Here is a 19731-nt window from a genome sequence, read left to right as displayed (position 1 = left end):
GACTTTCAAGCCCCAAAATGGCTGAATAGCAGGGGAAAAATGATGCACTGAAAATTGATGTCCCCAAGACCTCGGCATGGAGGTCTGGGAAAAATGGAAGCTGCCTGCATGAAGGTGGCCTGCGGCCTGAAGTCAGAAAGCGGTCGTCTAGCTTAGAACGGACGACGCTTACCTCCTCTTCTGGCCAATCTAAATGTAACTTAGACACAGCGGGTGTCACCAGCTCGAGGAGCTCCTCGAACACCACTGATTGCGTCAGTGGTTCAGATTGGGAAAGCCCCTCCCCACCTGCATTGAGATCCTTGGAGCCCAAGGCAGAGAGCAGCATGCTTTCTTCCGGGTTGGGAGAAATCGCAGCGTGAGCTCCTGAAACAGAAACCTAGAGAACAGAGTCAGGGGAGAGGGCAAGAGAAAGGGAAATACCTGTCTCTTGCGCCACTTCTGCTAACAATCTGTGAACCCTATGATCGAAGCCGCCACGTGGCCTTGGCAGATGCTAGGACCTGAACCACGAGGCGCAGCCAAAGCTGAAAATACAGCCAAGAATGGCTAAGAACAAAACACTGGACAATACAGCCGAGAATGGCTAAGAACAAAACACTGGACTATTCTGAAATGTCCCTCTATGAGCCCTTATTTAAATCCTATTGAACCATATGTAGAAAGACCTAAAGCATGCAGTCTGGAGAAAGCACCCTTCAAACCAGAGAAGTCTCATTGGGAGTTACAAAAATCCCATGATTGCAGTAATTGCTTCAAAATTGCTTTCAAAAATGTTCAGGCCAGTTTCATTAGTTTACTTTTTTAAATGTTTCTGAATCTGAACCTCAATTCAAAAGCAATGTCTGATTTTCATTAGTCAATTTTCAGTAAATTTTTATTCATTATTAATTTTGCCAGATTCGTTATTTAAGTGTGTATTGTGGGTTTTTCTTTTTATATTGGAAGGGTATGAACATTTTGACTATGTCTGGCAGTACATAAATCTTTTATATGTTACCCAGAGCAACTTAAATTTTTTTCTCACATTATACAACTAAGGGTCAAAGTCTTTCCTCCAGGGCCCAGCAGTGGCATCTTGTTGGACCATGGGATTCAAAATCATAACCATCACCTTTGTGTCATCAGCAAACTTGATGATGTGGTTAGATCTGTGCATTGCTACACATTGCTATTGGAAATGCTGTTCCCGATCCAGACGGACTGAGGTTTCTCAGTCAGAAAGACCAGGATCCTTTTGCAGAAGGTGGTGTTCAGGCCCAGCAGGATCAAATTCTCAATCAGGTCCTGTGGGATGATTTTGTTGAATGCTGGACTGAAGTCTATGAACAGCATTCATACCTGTGTCTTTATTGTTTAAATGCTACAGATCTCTGTGTACTAAAGGCACAAGATTATTCCCAAAACATCTAGGCACAACCCCCCCTATATGTCATAACAGGACAGGATCCACTCAGTACAGGCCTTGCCATGGTCGACCGAAGAAGCTGAGTGCACATGTTCAGCATCATATTCAGAGGATGTGTTTGGGAAATAGACGTATGAATGCTGCCAGCATTGATGCAGAGGTGGAAGGGGTAGGGGTCAGCCTGTCAGTGCTCAGACCATACGCCACACACTGCATCAGATTGGTCTGCATAGCTGTCATCCCAGAAGGAAGCCTCTTCTAAAGATGATGCACAAGAAAGCCTGCAAACAGTTTGCTGAAGACAAGCAGAGTAAGATGATGAGACCAAGATAAATCTATTTGGTCCAGATGGTGTCAAGCATGTATGGTGGCAACCAGGTGAGGAGTGCAAAGACAAGTGTGTCTTGCCTACAGTAAAGCATGGTGGTGGGAGTTCCATGGTCTGGGGCTGCATGAGTGCTGCCGGCACTGGGGTTCTACAGTTTATCAAGGAAACCATGAATGTCAACATATACTGTGACATACTGAAGCAGAGCATGATCCCCTTCCTTCGGCGACTGGGTCGCAGGGCAGTATTCCAACATGATTATGACCCCAAACACACCTCCAAGATGACCACTGCCTTGCTAAGGAAGCTGAGGGTAAAGGTAATGGACTGGCCAAGCATCCTCAAATGGAAGGTGGCGGAGCGCAAGGTCTCTAACATCTATCAGCTCTATGATGTTGTCATGGAGGAGAGGAAGAGGACTCCAGTGGCAACCTCTGTTGAACTCTATGCCCAAAAGGTTTAAGACAGTGCTGGAAAATAATGGGAAGTCGTGGCCTAATGGTTAGAGAGTTCGAACTCCTAACCCTAAGGTTGTGGGTTTGAGTCTCGGGCCGGCAATACCACGACTGAGGTGCCCTTTAGCTGTATGTCACGTCACAATTTTTCATTTTTTAATGGTGGCCACACAAAATATTGACACTTTGGGCACTCACTTTTGTGGCCAGCACTTTAGACATTAATGGCTGTGTGTTGAGTTATTTTGAGGGGACAGCAAATTTACATTGTTGTACATGCTGTACACACACTACTTTACATTGTAGCAAAGTGTCATTTCTTCAGTGTTGTACTATATATATATTAATATTACATTACACACAGGTGCATCTCAATAAATTAGAAGGTCAAGGAAAAGTTCATTTATTTCAGGAATTCAAATCAAATAGCGAAACTCATTTTATATAAATTCAGTACACACAGACTGTGGTAGTTTAAGTCTTTGGTACTTTTAATTGTGATGTTTTTGTTTCACATTTAACAAAAACCCACCAATTCACTATCTCAAAAAAATTAGAATATTGTAGCATGCCAATCAGCTAATCAACTCAAAACACCTGCAAACGTTTCATGAGCCATCAAAATGGTCTCTCAATTTGGTTCATTGGGCTACACAATCATGGGGAAGACTGCTGATCTTTCAATTATATTGACACCCTTCACAAGGAGTGTAAGCCACAAACATTCATTGCCAAAGATGCTGGCTGTTCACAGACTGCTGTATCTAAGCATGTTAACAGAAGGTTGAGTGGAACGAAAAAGTGTGAAGGAAAAAGAGGCACAACCAACCGAGAGAACCGCAGTCTTGAGAGGCTTGTCAAGCAAGATTGATTCAAGAATTTGGGTGAACTTCACAAAGAATGGACTGAGGCTGGGTTCAAGGCATCAAGAGCCACCACACACAGATGTGTCAAGGAATTTGGCTCTCCTGAACCACAGACAATGTCAGAGGTGTCTTAGCTGGGCTAAGGAGAAGAAGAACTGGACTGTCACCCAGTTCTTCTATAAAAGATTAGAAAAGATGGCAAGCAAACAGTTTAGAAAGTGCATGCATCTTTGCCCCCGCTACATTACAAGGGGTCGCTTGCACATTTTCTCTGGTGTTTGTTTGGAAATGGAATGTGCAAAACTGTGAAACATTTCCTCTCTGTAAGTTTCACTCCCACTTGGCTCTTTCTCCAGCCAAGCATCTGTCCCTTATGGCTCAGGTCTCGTGTCTGCTGAACATGTCTGCTGAGAATCAATGTAATGGCGATCAAAGAAAAGGGCAAACCTTTCTTTTAGGTACCCAGATGTCTTTGAAGGGCCTGTACTTCACTAGCTGCAACAAAGAGCTGACATTGTCCCCAGCCTGGCCTGCTGAGGCAGGAAAAAAATGGTTAGTGCATGACCAGCCAGCACTTAGGGGCAGGCGAGCGGTTTGGTCCTTTCTGCCAGGCAGGCCAGAAAGGAATCCTAATGCCAGAGGGCTAGGCTTTCTAGTGATGTTCCATCTCCATTGATGCCTGCCTGGCCACCTCTGGTGATTTTGGTGGTCAGCCATGCCCACCCATGCATCTGCTTCTTATGAATTTTTACAAATTTTTCCATGTTAGACCTATGTACTCTGAATTGAATTTTCAGAGTACAAGGTATAAATGCTCTAGGCCATTGTGTCCATTGGTTTATGATGATAAACCTGATGGATGCTTATATTCATGTAGTCATCTTGCTAACGCACAGGAGACTCCCCAGATTTGCTTTCAGGTTGAACCATACTAGTGTCGGATTCTCCCTTTTGGCCTAGTCTTATTCATCACTTTAACTTTGTGAGCATTCCAAGTGTAGAAGCATATAATTAATTTGGGTCTGCTACATATGAGATTTTTTAAAGTTTGTTTAAGATTGTTTTAGTGTTGTTTTAGTGAACCATTTTAGTGTTGCTAAAGGCTACGCATTAGGAACTTCATACCTTTCTTATGTGGACAAACCTTGGTTTCTCATCATGGGTCCCATGCCTGTTATTCCGTCATCGTCACAAGACTCTTTCAACAGACACCTCTCCTTTGTTTTGGGGAGCAGACCTAGATGGCCACCTTTCCCATGGCATTTGGAAGGGCTCCTGTCTTTCATAGCACACAGTTTGTCTGAAGATGGGGCCATGTTTCTAGTGCTGAAACACTTCTTCCCAAAACTCAGGGTCTTCCTTTGGTCATCTCCTACATGATTTATTAAGGTGGTCGGTGTTTGCACCCTCTGTTCTGGTTGGCATACCAGATTTTTCCTTTTGCTGAGACCGATTACACACACATGGTGCACGTATTTTGTTAATCAGAATGAGGTTTATTGGCCAAGTGTGTTATAATAATGATGTCAGTTTCAAATCTGCTTTGATTAACCAAAGTGATCCACTCACTCATTTTGGTGCGACAATGTTTGTGAACCATCTCTAAATACAATAGCATTGCTAACTCAAAGAGACCCCATCCTGTGTCAGCAGTAGGTATTAAATAGGTATTAAAGTACTTTAATAATTATATATAATTTATTATATAATAAATTATTATAATATAATATAATATAATATAATATAATAAAATATAATATAATATAATATAATATAATATAATATAATATAATAAATAATATATAAGATATTAAAGTAGGTATTAAACAGCTCAATGTGTTACCATACAGAGATTCAGTTTACAAGCATCACTAAACTAAAAAACGGCAACCTTTTAAGCAATGGTTCAACATAAATCAATTAATATCATAAAAAGTCTGATGGCAATCATGAGGGCCATGTAAATAGGTGAGTGTTGTCCTGATGCTGCTCCAATACTACCAATTAATCACGGTCATTCATTTAGTTTTAAGCGTATTGTCTTATGAAATTAAACCTTTTGGGAATGAGCTTTCTGACATGTATTTGGAGTGGAATCTGGGTACACACAATCTGTTATTTCTTACAGTCCCCCCTTTGATGCATTGGGCCTGAAGCATTACATCACTTCCTTTAAACAGATTCCTTCTGTCTTGGGCAGGTACCCAGTGGCAGAAGGGGCTAAGAGGTTGGGCCAGTTTCTTAGTTATACTTTCTACTGAGGGCAGCAGCTCACAATCAGTTGATTTACAAGTTCCAATGACTGTTAACTAATGGTTACTTTGCACATGCTGTTTGGTTTCCAGCAAACACCAACTGCAGGTATGTTGGTGGAAATCCAGGTTGTCCATAATTTTCTTTTACTTAAATATATTGGTGGCTACCCAGGAGTGATTCTTTTTGGATATGTATGTGGAACTGGTTATTACTTATTAATCCATTTTTTATATATATTTATTACAGGACACTATTGCTTGGATTAATTGGTAATAATCACAATCATTTCGCACATTTCATACAGAAGTTAATGCTGCCACCAACTGCTGCTATTATATGTTTACAAATTGTCTTATTTGCACAAAGGTCAACACAGACTGTACACTGGTCAAAACTATTTTATGTACCTGTCCTGTAGTACACTGTCGTGCATTTTTCAGTCTTTTAATCTGGCACTGTTTTATCTGACACTATGCATTTCATGTTGCTAAGACAACTTTTCATTTTTTTCTTCAGTTCATCTTCTTCTCCATGAAAATCACACTAAATAATATAGAGATACTCTTAATGTTACTATGAGAGCTAAACATGTATTTTGCATCATACATGAAGGCAGCAATAAATTCCATATTTTTCAAAAAAACCAGTAAGTGTCTTTGTTTTCAGCTCTTATTCTCTATTTTTGCTGGTTATATGGTATTGCATGAGGATCCCACTGGACCACTAAAACCTCCTGTTTACATGACTTCTGAAAACTGACACTGTAAATTGTAGATACCTATTTGCGTTATCCTGTCATCTGTCACTGGATGTTTTTTTTTTGTCGTGATTTTTTTGTTCTACTCTCCAAAAATTGTAGAATTGACTTGAAAATCCCAGGGAATTAGCAGATTCTTAGATACATAAACCAGCACCAAAAACCATCCCATAGTCCAAGTATGATGTGAACATTATCTGAAGCTCGTGACCTGGATCTAACTGATGTTATGTATCATGGTGTTCTCATAGCCAATAATGTGACACCAGCACAGTATATAAAGTCAGCATAGATCATTCATTCATTCATTCATTCATTTTCTACCGCTTTATCCGAACTTCCTCGGGTCACGGGGAGCCTGTGGCATCTCAGGCATCATCGGGCATCAAGGCAGGATACACCCTGGACAGAGTGCCAACCCATCGCAGGGCACACACACACTCTCATTCACTCATGCAATCACACACTACGGACACTTTTCCAGAGATGCCAATCAACCTACCATGCATGTCTTTGGACCGGGGGAGGAGACCAGAGTACCCAGAGGAAACCCCAGAGGCACGGGGAGAACATGCAAACTCCACACACACAAGGCAGAGGCGGGAATCGAACCCCCAACCCTGGAGGTGTGAGGCGAACCACTAAGCCTCCGTGCCCCCCCAGCTTAGATCATATTTGATAAATTTCATGAATATGGAGGTGTGCATATATTCATAATAAAGAAGATTGGGAATGTATTTAAGTATGTTAAAAGAAATATGATTTTTCTGAAAAAAAAATCTTTTCTGTGGCACTCATACCAATAAATAAGTGCATTTAGCCATTTAAGAGGAGTGAAAAATACATCAGTCATTTTTATGGGTGCATAGTTACTCTGTTATTTGCTTTGGCAGATTGCTGGAATGCTTAAAGACAATGAGAAGATCCAGTCCAACCCCATTATTGCCCCCAGTGAAGAAGACTCTGAAATCAAGAAAATCAAGAAGGTAAGGGTTTTTGACCAACTTTTTTTTGTATAACAAATTTTCAAGGGCACATGAGAGATATAGTCACATGCAAACTTCATATTTTTTTACTGTCAATCCTTAGTTAGCAATAATTCAAAAGAGCAATCATAGCTAAACCTTAAAAAGTCTACAACCTGGAAGGGTAAGAAATTGGTCATGTACAATAACAGAATGCAAACTTTGCTGTTTGCATTATTATATATTTTAGTTCTAGACATTATTTCTTTGGCAAGAATTAGAAAACTGCCTAGGATGGTAAGAATGACCTGTGTACCTTCTTCTAAACATGCTGAGGCCTTCACAAAACCGCATCACAAAATTACCATATGACTTGGTCTTTGGCCATTAATATGGCCACTGTTCCATGCAGCCTTTTCTTCACATTCCTGCTGGCTCTGTGCTAGTTTTGAATGACAAAGAAACCCTGTCAGTCATCAAGTGTTCTTGATCAACAATTACACACATAGATTCATAACTAAATTCTGTTTCAGCATTTCTAATTGCCATAGGTGTTAAGAATCTTCTGGATCACCTATGCCACAATGTCAATAGGTCCCAAAAATAAACTGAATGGAAATGTGTGGAAATGACTTTCATAGTACTGATGTAAAGGTAATAGCAGTGCAGTGCTTCTTGAGCAGCATTACTCTAGGTAACATACATATTTTCAAAACATTTCCTGTTGAATTCTTGATGATACAGTGCAGTCAGAAAGTATTCACAGCTCTTCACTTTCTCCACATTTTGTTATGTTACAGCCTTATTCCAAAATAGAATAAATTCTTTATTTTCTTCAAAATTCCACTAATAATATTTTATAATACTCCGTGCAGGGTGTATCCTGCCTTGATGCCCGATGACGCCTGAGATAGGCACAGGCTCCCCGTGACCCGAGGTAGTTCGGATAAGCGGTAGAAGATGAATGAATGAATTAATATTTTATAATGACAATGTGAAAGAAGTTTGCTTGAACTCTTTGCAAATTTATATAAAAAAAATAAAAGCCTTTTACTGAGGAGTGGCTTCCGTCTGGCCTGTCTACCTTAAAGGTCCTGTTTGGCTGGCCGACCCTCTCTAGGGAATGTTCTGGTGGTTCCAAACTTCATTCATTTACAGATGATGGATTCCACTGTGCTCATTGGGACCTTCAATGCTGCAGAGATTTTTCTGTACCCTTCCGCAGATCTGTGCCTCGTTACAATCCTGTCTCGGTGGTCTACAGGCAGTTCCTTGGACTTCATGGCTTACTTTGTGCTCTGACATGCACTGTTAACTGTGGGACTTTATATAGACAGGTGTGTGCCTTCCAAATCATGTCCAATCAAGTGAATTTATCACAGGTAGACTCCAATAAAAGTCTAAACAGTATTCAACTGAGCTCATTTTTGAGTGCCATGGCAAAGGCTGTGAATACAGTCATATGCAAAAGTTTTGGAACCCCTGACAATTTCCATGATTTTCATTTATAAATATTTGGGTGTTTGGATCAGCAATTTCATTTTGATCTATCAAATAACTGAAGGACACAGTAATATTTCAGTAGTGAAATGAGGTTTATTGGATTAACAGAAAATGTGCAATATGCATCACAACGAAATTAGACTGGTGCATAAATTTGTGCACCCCAACAGAAAAATCACATCAATATTTAGTAGAGCCTCCTTTAGCAGAAATAACAGCCTCTAGATGCTTTCTATAGCCTGTAATGAGTGTCTGGATGAATGTATTTTGGACCATTCCTCCTTACAAAACATCTCCAGTTCAGGTTTAGGTTTGATGGTTGCCAAGCATGGACAGCCCGCTTCAAATTGTACTTGTTCCTCTGCATAAATGCCAGAGTAGATTTTGAGCAGTGTTTTGGATCGCCCAGCGTAACTTTAACTTTGTGACTGAATCCTCAACATTATTCTCAAGAATCTGCTGATATTGAGTGGAATCCATGCGACCCTCAACTTCAACCAGATTCCCAGTACCGGCCCTGGCCACACAGCCCCACAGCATGATCGAATCTCCACCAAATTTTACTGTGGGTAGCAAGTGTTTTTCTTGGAATGCTGTGTTCTTTTGCCACCATGCAAGAACTCAATCGTTGTTTCATCAATCCACAGCACCTTATTCCAAAGTGAAGCTGGCTTGTCCAAATGTGCATTTGCATACCTCAAGAGACTCCGTTTGGGCGTGTGTGCAGAAAAGGCTTCTTTCGCATCAATCTCCCGTACAGCTTCACCTTGTGCAAAGTGTGCCGTTTTTGACCATTCTCACCATCCTTTGTGCAAAAACAGCAGAAAAAGTGTGCAAAACAGCATGTAAACAGTTTGCTGGATTGTAAGCAGCATGTAAACAGTATGATGACAGAACAGTACAATTCAGTTATTGAGAAGTCTGATGGCTTGTGGGAAGAAACTGTTACACAGTCTGGTCGTGAGGGCCCGAATGCTTCGGTACCTCTTTCCAGATGGCAGGAGGGTGAAGAGTGTGTGTGAGGGGTGTGTGGGGTCATCCACAATGCTGTTGGCTTTGCGGATGCAACGTGTGGTGTAAGTGTCTATGATAGAGGGAAGAGAGACCCCAATGATCTTCTCCGCTGTCCTCACTATCCGCTGCAGGGATTTGCGATCCGAGATCGTACAGTTCCCAAACCAGACAGTTATGCAGCTGCTCAGGATGCTCTCAATGGTCCCTCCGTAGAACATGGTCAGGATGGGGGGAGGGAGACGTGCCTTTCTCAGTCTTCATAGGAAGTAGAGACGCTGCTGGGCTTTCTTGGTGATGGCGCTGGTGTTGAGTGACCAGGTGAGGTTCTCCGCTAGATGAACACCAAGAAATTTGGTGCTCTTGACGATCTCTACAGATGATCTGTCGATGTTCAGCGGAGAGTGGTCACTCTGTGCTCTCCTGAAGTCCACAACCATCTCTTTAGTTTTATCCACATTCAGAGAAAGGTTGTTGGTTCTACACCAGGCAGTTAGTTGTTGCACCTCCTCCCTGTATGCTGACTTGTCGTTCTTGTTGATGAGACCCACCACGGTCGTGTCATCGGCGAACTTGATAATATGATTCGATCTGTGCGTTGCTGCACAGTCGTGAGTCAGCAGAGTGAACAGCAGTGGACTGAGCACGCAGCCTTGAGGAGATCCAGTGTTCAGTGTGGTGGTGCTGGAGATGCTGTTCCCAATCCGGACTGACTGAGGTCTCCCAGTCAGGAAGTCCAGGATCCAGTTGCAGAGGGAGGTGTTTAGTCCCAGCAGGCTCAGCTTCCCAATCAGGTGCTGAGGGATGATTGTATTGAATGCTGAACTAAAGTCTATGTACAGCATTCGTACATAAGTGTCTTTATTGTCCAGGTGGGTGAGGGCTAAGTGGAGGGCTGTGGCAATGGCATCGTCTGTGGAGCGGTTTGGACGATATGCGAACTGTAGGGGGTCCAGTGAGGGTGGTAGCTGGGTCTTGATGTGCCTCATGACGAGCTTCTCGAAGCACTTCATAACTATGGGTGTGAGTGCAACGGGGACGATAGTCATTGAGGCAGGACACTGTAGACTTCTTTGGGACAGGAACGATGGTGGTAGTTTTGAGGCACGTAGGAACAACGGCACTGCTCAGGGAAATGTTGAAGATGTCCGTAAAGACATCCGCTAGCTGTTTTGCACATTCTCTGAGCACCCTGCCGGGAATGTTGTCTGGTCCAGCAGCCTTCTGTGGGTTATCTCTGCATAGAGATCTCCTCACGTCGGCCGTGGATAGACAGAGTACCTGGTCGTCGGGGGGAGGGATGGTCTTCCTTGGCGTTACGTTGTTCTGTACCTCGAACCGAGCATAGAAATCATTCAACGCGTCTGGGAGGGAGGCGTCGCTATCACAAGCAGGTGAAGCTGTCTTGTAGTTTGTGATCGCCTGTATGCCCTGCCACATGCGCCGGGTGTCTCCGCTGTCCTGGAAGTGGCTATGGATTGTCTGGGCATGTGCGCGCTTTGCCTCTCTAATGGCTGTTCTGAAGGCTAGGTCTCTAGTCCTCAGCAGAGCACGCACGTTAGCAGTCATCCACGGCTTCTGGTTGGAGCGTGTAGTGATGATCTTGGAGATGGTCACGTCATCAATGCACTTGCCGATGTAACTGGTCACTGATGACGCGTACTCCTCCAAGTTGACAGAGTCACTGTTGGTTGCAGCCTCCCTGAAGATATTCCAGTCATTGCACTTAAAGCAGTCCTGAAGAGCAGAGGTGGCTCCTGCTGGCCAGGTTTTCACCTGCTTCATAACCGGTTTTGAGCGTCTGACGAGTGGTCTGTATGCTGGAATTAGCATAACAGTGATGTGGTCTGAGTAGCCGAGGTGGGGGCGGGGCTCCGCACGGTACGCGCCGGGAATGTTTGTGTAAACAAGATCCAGCGTGTTTTCACCTCTCGTAGCAAAGTCCACATGTTGATGGAATTTAGGGAGCACTGACTTGAGATTTGCATGGTTGAAATCTCCGGCGATGATAAAAAGTCCGTCGGGGTGAACATTCTGTAGGTCGCTAATAGCTCCGTATAGCTCACTTAGCGCCTCTTTAGCATTAGCGCTAGGAGGAATGTAAACTCCGACAATGTAAACAGTAGTAAATTCCTGTGGTAAATAAAATGGTCTGCATCTAACAGTCACAAACTCCACTGACGATGAGCAGTAACTAGAAACAAGCACAGAGTTCTTGCACCATTCCGTGTTGATATAAACACACACACCACCACCGCGAGTCTTACCGCACAGAGCTGCATTTGTGTCGGCTCTAAATGAAGTTAGCCCGTCCAGTTGAATGGCAGCATCTGGAACTCTGTCGCTGAGCCACGTCTTCGTGAAAACAAACACGCAGCAGTTTCTAATCTCTCTCCGTGTAGAGCATTCGAGTCGGATGTAGTCCAGTTTATTGTCCAGGGAGCAAAGGTTGGCTAGTAGAATGGACGGGAGAGCCGGCAAGCTAGGGTTTGTTTTTAGCCTAGCACAGACACCCGCCTGCTTACCGCGCTTCCGCTTCCTCGCGCACCGCTTTCGGCGTCCCCTCTCCTGGTCTCTGGTATCAGGCGGTACCGGGGACTGGAGGCCTGGTCTCCGCAGCAAGCCGAGGTCACGTAGCCTATAAAGTACATCATTGTGCAGGTTGGTTGTTACATGATTTCTGTACTTTATTAGGTCCTGATGGTTGTATACATGAACACCGCTGTCCCTGGCATCCAAGCAATGGTCAGGCTAAAAACCGTACATAAAAACTTAGAAAAATGTAAATAGCACCGTATTGAATCCGGAGAGGCGGCTGCGTGCTACTGCCGCGCTGCCATCTTGGATACATGATGCATGATGCATTGATACATAAATTTTCTGTTAATCCAATAAACCTCATTTCACTACTGAAATATTACTGTGTCGTTTAGTTATTTGATAGATCAAATTGAAATTGCTGATCCAAACACCCAAATATTTATAAATCAAAATCATGGAAATTGTCAGGGGTTCCTAAATGTCTGCATATGACTGTACATGTGATTTTTTTTTCGTTCTTTTATTTTCGATAAATTTGCAAAGATTTCTAACAAACTTCTTTCACGTTGTCATGATACAGTGTCATTAATGTATTTAATCCATTTTGGAATAAGGTTGTAACATAACAAAATGTGGAAAAAGGTGAAGCACTGTGAATTTTTTCCCAATGCACTGCGCAATAGGACTGGGCACCACGCAATGAGACACTAACTGTTCAGACAGTTTTACTCTCTGGTTAGCTTTTCATGGGTTGACAACTGCCATCCTGTGTTTCCCTAATGATAGACAATGTTGATCCAGTTGCTGTCATCTTGCCTATACACAGGGTGCATGCTTGGCATACACACGGTGAATGCTGGGCACAGCAAGCGAAGTGATTCATACAGTGGTGCTTGAAAGTTTGTGAAACCATTACAATTTCTTATATTTCTCCAAATATTTTAACCAAAAAACCTCATCAGAACTTCTAAAAGTAGAACAAGTGAAACCAAACAAAGGATACAAAATATTATGCTTGGTAATTTATCTATTCAGGACAATGATCCAATATTACATATCTGTAAGTGTGAACAGTATGTAAACCTCTTTTCAATCATTGGCTTCACAATCAAGTGTACACTGTTTTATTCAAAGAACAGGGATCTATAAAATATCTATAAAATATAAAACATCATGTGTTTGTGGAAGTGTATCATGGCATGAACAATTGAGATTTCTGAGGACAGAAAAAGAGTTGTTGCTCATTAGGTTGGAAAAGGTAACAAAACTGAATTTGGACTACACAAACCCACAGTCATATTGTGTACAAATAAGGGAAATTTAAGAACATTGCTGCAATCCTCAGGACCAGTCAACCAACAAAGATCACTTCAAAAGCAAGATGTATAATTGTCTGTGAAGTCACAAAAGAACCCAGCAAAACTTCTAAGGAACTAATGCATGAGTCCACCATTAGCAGAGCACTGAACAACCTTGGAGTAGATGGCAGAGTTGCAAGGAGAAAACCACTATTATACAAAAAGAACATTTCTGCCCATCTGATGTTTCTAAAGATCATGTGGACAAGACAGAAACTACTGGAAAAATGTTTTGTAGACTTTTTTTGGTTTAAATGAGATGCATTATGTTTGGAGAAAATCTGCATATGAATCTGTGAAACATCATGGTTTGGGCTTGTTTTGTTGCATTTTGACCAGGACAGTTCATTTTAAACAATGAATTCAGGATTAAACAAGTGAATTCTCAAGCACAAGGACATCTGCCTGTGAACTAAAACTCAAGAGAAAATGGGTAATGCAGCAAGACAACCACAACTTCAAGCACACAAGTTCACCAAAGAATGGTTAAAGATGAAGAAAGGTATAGGCCTGACCTTAATCCAAAAGAAATGTTGTGGATGGACCTTAAGAACAATTGATGTGAGGAATCCCACCAACATGCCAGAGTTGAAGCTATTATTTACTGAGGAGTAGGCTAAAATTCTGCTAAGCCATTATGCAGGACCCATCATAACTTTTTGCTGCACAAGGGAGTCCAAATACTGAAAGCAAATGTTCACCTACTTTTTTAAGTATGTGAATAGTTTTTCTCACTAAATAAATGACCAAGCATAATAGTTTTGTCTCATTTGTTTGACTGTGTTTACTTTGTCTAAATTCAATTATTTTTAAATCTAATAATGATTTGGGTCATATGCATGTAGAAATATAAAAATGTTTACAAACTTTCAAGCACTATGATAGAATGAATGCACAGTACACAGTGCTGATGCTTGTAAATGGGGCAAATTGGAGGTAGTCATGTGCCTGCTTTAGTCATGCCGTCTTGATAGCTGATTATAATGTTCATCTGGGGTTAAAATAAGGCTGATGAAACCTTTTTAGGTATCTAACTGTTTGTTGTGATCATTTGAGGGAAAAGCTTAGTCAGTTTATTTGGCTGGGCTAGTTTGTAGTTGGAAGGTATGTTGTAGTTATGGCTTCTTTGGCTACAGCCCCAAAGAGCAACCCTGTCACATAGGATAGTTCATTTGCAATTTTCAAGAATACTTGGTGCGGTTAAACAGGTGGAGCCAATCTATGTTATTTATTTGTTCTACTGCCAGGTGTGACATTATATCAGTTCTGTCAAATAGGGGTTGATGGTTGCACATTGGAGCGATCGTTCCAATGGAAGCAACAAAATTGCTTCATGTGCACCATCCACAATGTAACAATATAGGAGCTCATGAGAATGTTATCTTTTTCATGTTTCAGTGCTTGATGAGGAGCTGCATTTGCCTACAGCAGACATGTGGCCTATGCAGTTGAATATGGCAGTTAAAACTGGACCTACAGTTCACTGTCAGGCAGGATATATACCCCATGTAATTATGGACATAGCATATTTCACAATTCAGATGAGATGCATGAGGGGTGCTAGTGTCACAGGGGATAGGACTCTGCGGAATGGCACCTGATTCTTTACATGGCTTCAGTTTCTGGATCAGTTATTTAAGTTGAGCCATATCTGATGCCTGGCTTTTACACTATGTATAAATGCTTTTGCAGATTCTTAATCTACTTACTGGCAACATCCATGGCCAGCAATGACTGATAAGTAGATGAATAACTGTAAGACTCATCTGTTATCTCACTGTCCCATCAGTAAAGGGATATCTAAAACAGAGACTGATAGTGCATGCTGTCTATCTTAACCTTCTAGGTAGTTGATATTGTTTGTCCCAGCATGAATTCTGCAGCATTGGTCATTATCCACAAATGGCCAGAGCTGTTTAGTGGAAACCAGCTAATTGGGTGGGTAATCCTAAGGAGCATAAGATGTGGAATGGACGCTGATAAATGGATTGCAGGAGGAGGGAAAAAAGAAACAAATGAGAGAAATAATGTGTTTTTAGCAGTCTGGTAATAGATTATATGAACAGTTTTTCAACACTCAAAAAATGCTTAGCCACAGGATCTCAAATCAGCTAGATAAAGGAGATAGATTATGTGGTGCAGGACTACATTTTCAAGAGAGGCTCCAGTTATTTTTTTTAGTGTTATACAGCTCATCTAGCAAGTGTTCAAGTATAGCTGGTGGCATGTCAATTGCAGACAGCAGGTGATGTGAAGAAGTCTGTAAGGAAAAAGACACCTGGGCATGGACCGAGAAGCAGAACAACTGTTTCTGGCTAAGATATTGTTACATTGTTAACAGGTCTAGCAAACTAACAAGGTAACCAAACTCAAGATGTTACTCAAAGGCTCCAAAAATGACAAAATACACTCAACCATAGCCATGATGACATGAAATATAGCAGAAGATTATGAAAGTTTATTACTAAAAACACCCATAGTCACAAGGTATTATGCTTATACTGTAATGTATTAAGCTATAAGAAAAACAATTACATTATGACTAACATTTATATAAAATACTGATTATATATATATAAATATTTAAGTGCCTATAGCTCCATGTTGTAGTGTCCAGACTTAACTGATGCTAGACTGCCTTAAAAACTATTCAGGTACAGAGTTTCTTGCGTGGTTGGATGTGTCGGAGGAAGTGGAAGACCATTATCCAGGATTACATTCGTTCACCACATGCCGAAAGCATGAGGAAGAGAAACCAGGTGGTATTTAGCATGCTGGAAGCTGAGGCAGAGTATGTCCAACAGCTTCACATACTTGTCAACAATTTCCTTCGACCACTCCGCATGGCTGCCAGTTCCAAGAAGCCACCTATTACTCATGATGATGTCAGCAGCATTTTTCTCAACAGGTACTTGAATAGAGAATTTGCATTGAGAGTTTTATGTAACAACTTTGTCCACTATCAGATAATATTTTTTTATTTTCCACTGTTTAAATTTACAGTTTAAAACTCTTTTGACAGTTTTCAGTGTGTGACTGAATCCTTAACAACATATAATTTTCAAATGCCTGTAGATTTTTACTGCACTTCTACACTAATTCACTAATAAAAGATCTGCAGTCTTTTTTATATAGCTTTCTATCTTTTTATGCAGTTGCTGTATTTTCTTTCCCATGTCACTGCATTTTTTGTAATAAGACAGCAGCCATACCATTTACATTTGATATGCTCAAAATCCTCACCAAAAGAGAGAAATTTAATTAATGGGCAACAAGTTCAAATTCAAATTAAATTTATTTGTTTAGTGCTTTTAACAATTCACATCGTCTTAAAGCAGCTTTACGGAAGTATAGAAACAGAAGAGAAAAAAATTAAATATATATAATAATAAGAAGAAATGCTCTTCTTACATCAATACAAGATGAGGTCAAAGGTGAGCCATCTTCCATCTCAGGTTTTTTGTGACATGAGCTGAATGACTCTGAAATTTGGCATTCAAAAACATATTGCATAAAAAAATAAATTTGACTGAATGAGCACAAATTTTTATTTCATGTGAACAAACAATACAAAAAAAGAAGAAGAAGAGGTTAAAATGATTTGGATGATATGTGGAGACTGTACTGGAAAAACATTTAATATCAAAAATCTTTTTATTTTGCACAGACAATACACAAACAAAATGATGTGGTATTGCTAATTTTATGATTATGTGGGGGGCTAAATTCACAGTCCTTTTACTTCCTATGTGCATCACTGAGCCTTAGGTGCTCATGATTTTGTTGATGGTTCACTGGTTGAGGTTTCACCGTTTTGATTTTAATGTTATATACCAACCTGGTACCAAGAACTGCAAGGAGGATGCCCTCACCTGTTGCCATGACCTTCCACAAAAACCTTTAGTTATAGGGCCCATTTTGCCTCTGTTACTCATAGTTCCTGTACTCCCCACCTCTTCAGTGTATACCAGGGAAATAATATGTGCCTGCCAACTTCCAACAAAGCATCTTCCAGTGGGTACACACCTTGCCCAGCACTGACAATCCTGGCAGTTTGCAAGCACCAGAGGGTAATATTAACCTCACGCCAGGATATCATGTGCAGGCTGATGGACAGGCAGAATGACTCATTCAAGATCCACTCCACTGGCTTCTGGTAGCTGCACGTATCAGATTCAAAACTAATGCTTGCTTACAGATCCAAAAATGGACCAGCACCCTATTACCTCAAAGCTCTTGTCACTGCTTGCACTGCACGATGCTGATCTAAGTAGATAAGATGTAGGAATACAAAGTCTTTTCTGTTTTGGCACTGAGGTCATGGAATGAACTTCATGTAGATGTCCGAGCACCTGAGTCATCTTCATATGGTGGGTGAATACCTACCTCTTCCACACTTAAACTAGCACTTATATATGGCGTTCTGGAAAATATCTGCAGGAAATTTCTTGAGGTTTTATGAGACAAGGCAGAAAACTAACTGCGGTTAACCAGCTGCTCTTTCTGAAAGCACAGTTAATCTAGCCTCATTTATATTGTAGGATCGCTGCTTGTAGATACTTAGCGGGAACAGCACTGAAAGAGGAAAGCAAGCGTCTGCAAACTCCTACAGCAGAGTAAAATAACGTACTACAAATATATTGTATAAAATAAATACCTAAAATATGAATCACACAGTATAAAGGCTAAACTTTTTATAACCTTCTCATTTTAAGAATGGGGGAAATAAGATTTGAGATTTAATTTATTTCTTTAAGAGAAAAAAAAAAAAAAAAATATATATATATATATATATATATATATATATATATATATATATATATATATAATAAGAATAAGAAGAAAAATAAGGATAAAAGTATAAGTATAAGTAAATATATACAATGAAAGTTTAAAATTAATTAAAAAAAATATATTCATTTAAAATTTAAAATACTGTGTATCTATCCCTATCTCAAATGACCTGGATGTGATGGCAGAAAACTCTCTGAGATGATATTAGGAAGAAACCTTGAGAGGAACCAGGCTCAGAAGGGAACCCATCCTCATTTGGGTGACACTCTACAGTAAATAATGTAAATGTAAATAATTGTCCTTTCTACAACAGTTTATAATAGTGCAACCGAGAGTTTGCAATTAATCTAGAAAGAATTTTTTTACTGTGGAACTTCTTGTAGACCTGCAGTAACAGCAGGATTATTGTTAGTTGGTCTACAAATAGACAACAGGACGCATTTCTAAAAACCGTCAATGCATCCTGATATAGCTTTAGTTTATCATAACCATCCTCATACCACTGATAGTTTGGACCCACTGAGTTATAATGTTGAACAACTCTATGCCACTGTCCCTTATGGATTAAGTTCTTTTAGCAACCGCACAATGTCATCACTTTTAACACACAACTGGCATTTCAAAGTGCTAGCCTTGTCTGGTAACTAAACAACTCTCCTGGTCCAAGCAGCTCTGCTCTTATATCATTTATTCATTCCATCATTTAACCTGGGATAGTTTTGTTTTTCGAAACATACCTTTATTCCTCAAGTGTGTTTTTTTGAGATTGCAAACTAATATTTATTCCATAATATGCTATCACCATATTAAAAATCTTGGCATATGAATGTTCTTCCTTTTCTTGCATGACAATAAAAATTTATATTTGCTTAGATTTAAAGTTAATGCAGAACTCCACACAAGTAATGTGCAGATTGTGGTTATATCTGTAGGTGCTGTGGATAATCTGTGGGTTGGGTAATAAAAAAGTTATTAAAATATTAACTACATACTCTAAATATCTGTAACACATGTTTTGTGTTTTGTCTTGTGTTTGGTTATCCATGTCATTTATTTTGTTATGTTTCTTGTCTTGCTTCCCTTGCCCCATGTCCTCCTGCCTTGTGTACATGTCATGTTCTTATTGGTTATATTGTCATGTGTCATTCTGTTCCTGTTTTCATTGGTTGTTCTTAGTCATAGAACAAGAACTGTTCTGGTTTGTTACTGGATCCTCTGCCTCTTTGTTCTACAGGGATGCACTTATTTCCAGGGATTTCAGAACAGCGTAACAGATACTGTGTCATCAGGCAGGCGTGGCCTATTTGATAATCTAACCCTAACCGTAGTTTTTGGTTGTTTATTTTTTTCCAAGACCTCCTGAAACACTCCCACTTTACGTTGTAGTAACGAAACCCCTGGAATTTAGTGAATGCCTTGTTCTACGCACGTGACAGAACAAAGAGGCAGAGGATCCAAGTGCAAGTAAAGATTTTAATAAACACAGCAC

The 19731-nt window shown here is 40.6% G+C and overlaps 1 protein-coding gene across 3 annotated transcripts in view; it reads left to right on the top strand.

The window, feature by feature from the left end:
* rasgrf1 (Ras protein specific guanine nucleotide releasing factor 1) overlaps nt 1-19731 on the top strand; it is a 148126-nt gene that overhangs the window by 49514 nt on the left and 78881 nt on the right. For 2 of the 3 annotated variants that reach the window (XM_060877709.1, XM_060877708.1), the window contains exons 4-5: nt 6964-7056; nt 16103-16356. In XM_060877709.1, the coding sequence (XP_060733692.1) occupies nt 6964-7056; nt 16103-16356 (347 nt within the window). The remainder of the gene's footprint in view (nt 1-6963; nt 7057-16102; nt 16357-19731) is intronic. The other variant, XM_060877710.1, reaches the window with a different exon arrangement.

This window comes from Tachysurus vachellii, chromosome 9 (assembly GCF_030014155.1).
Source record: "Tachysurus vachellii isolate PV-2020 chromosome 9, HZAU_Pvac_v1, whole genome shotgun sequence".
NCBI lineage: Eukaryota > Metazoa > Chordata > Actinopteri > Siluriformes > Bagridae > Tachysurus > Tachysurus vachellii.
The sequence above is the reverse complement of the archived record's forward strand: the minus strand, read 5'-3'. Positions and strand labels throughout refer to the sequence as shown.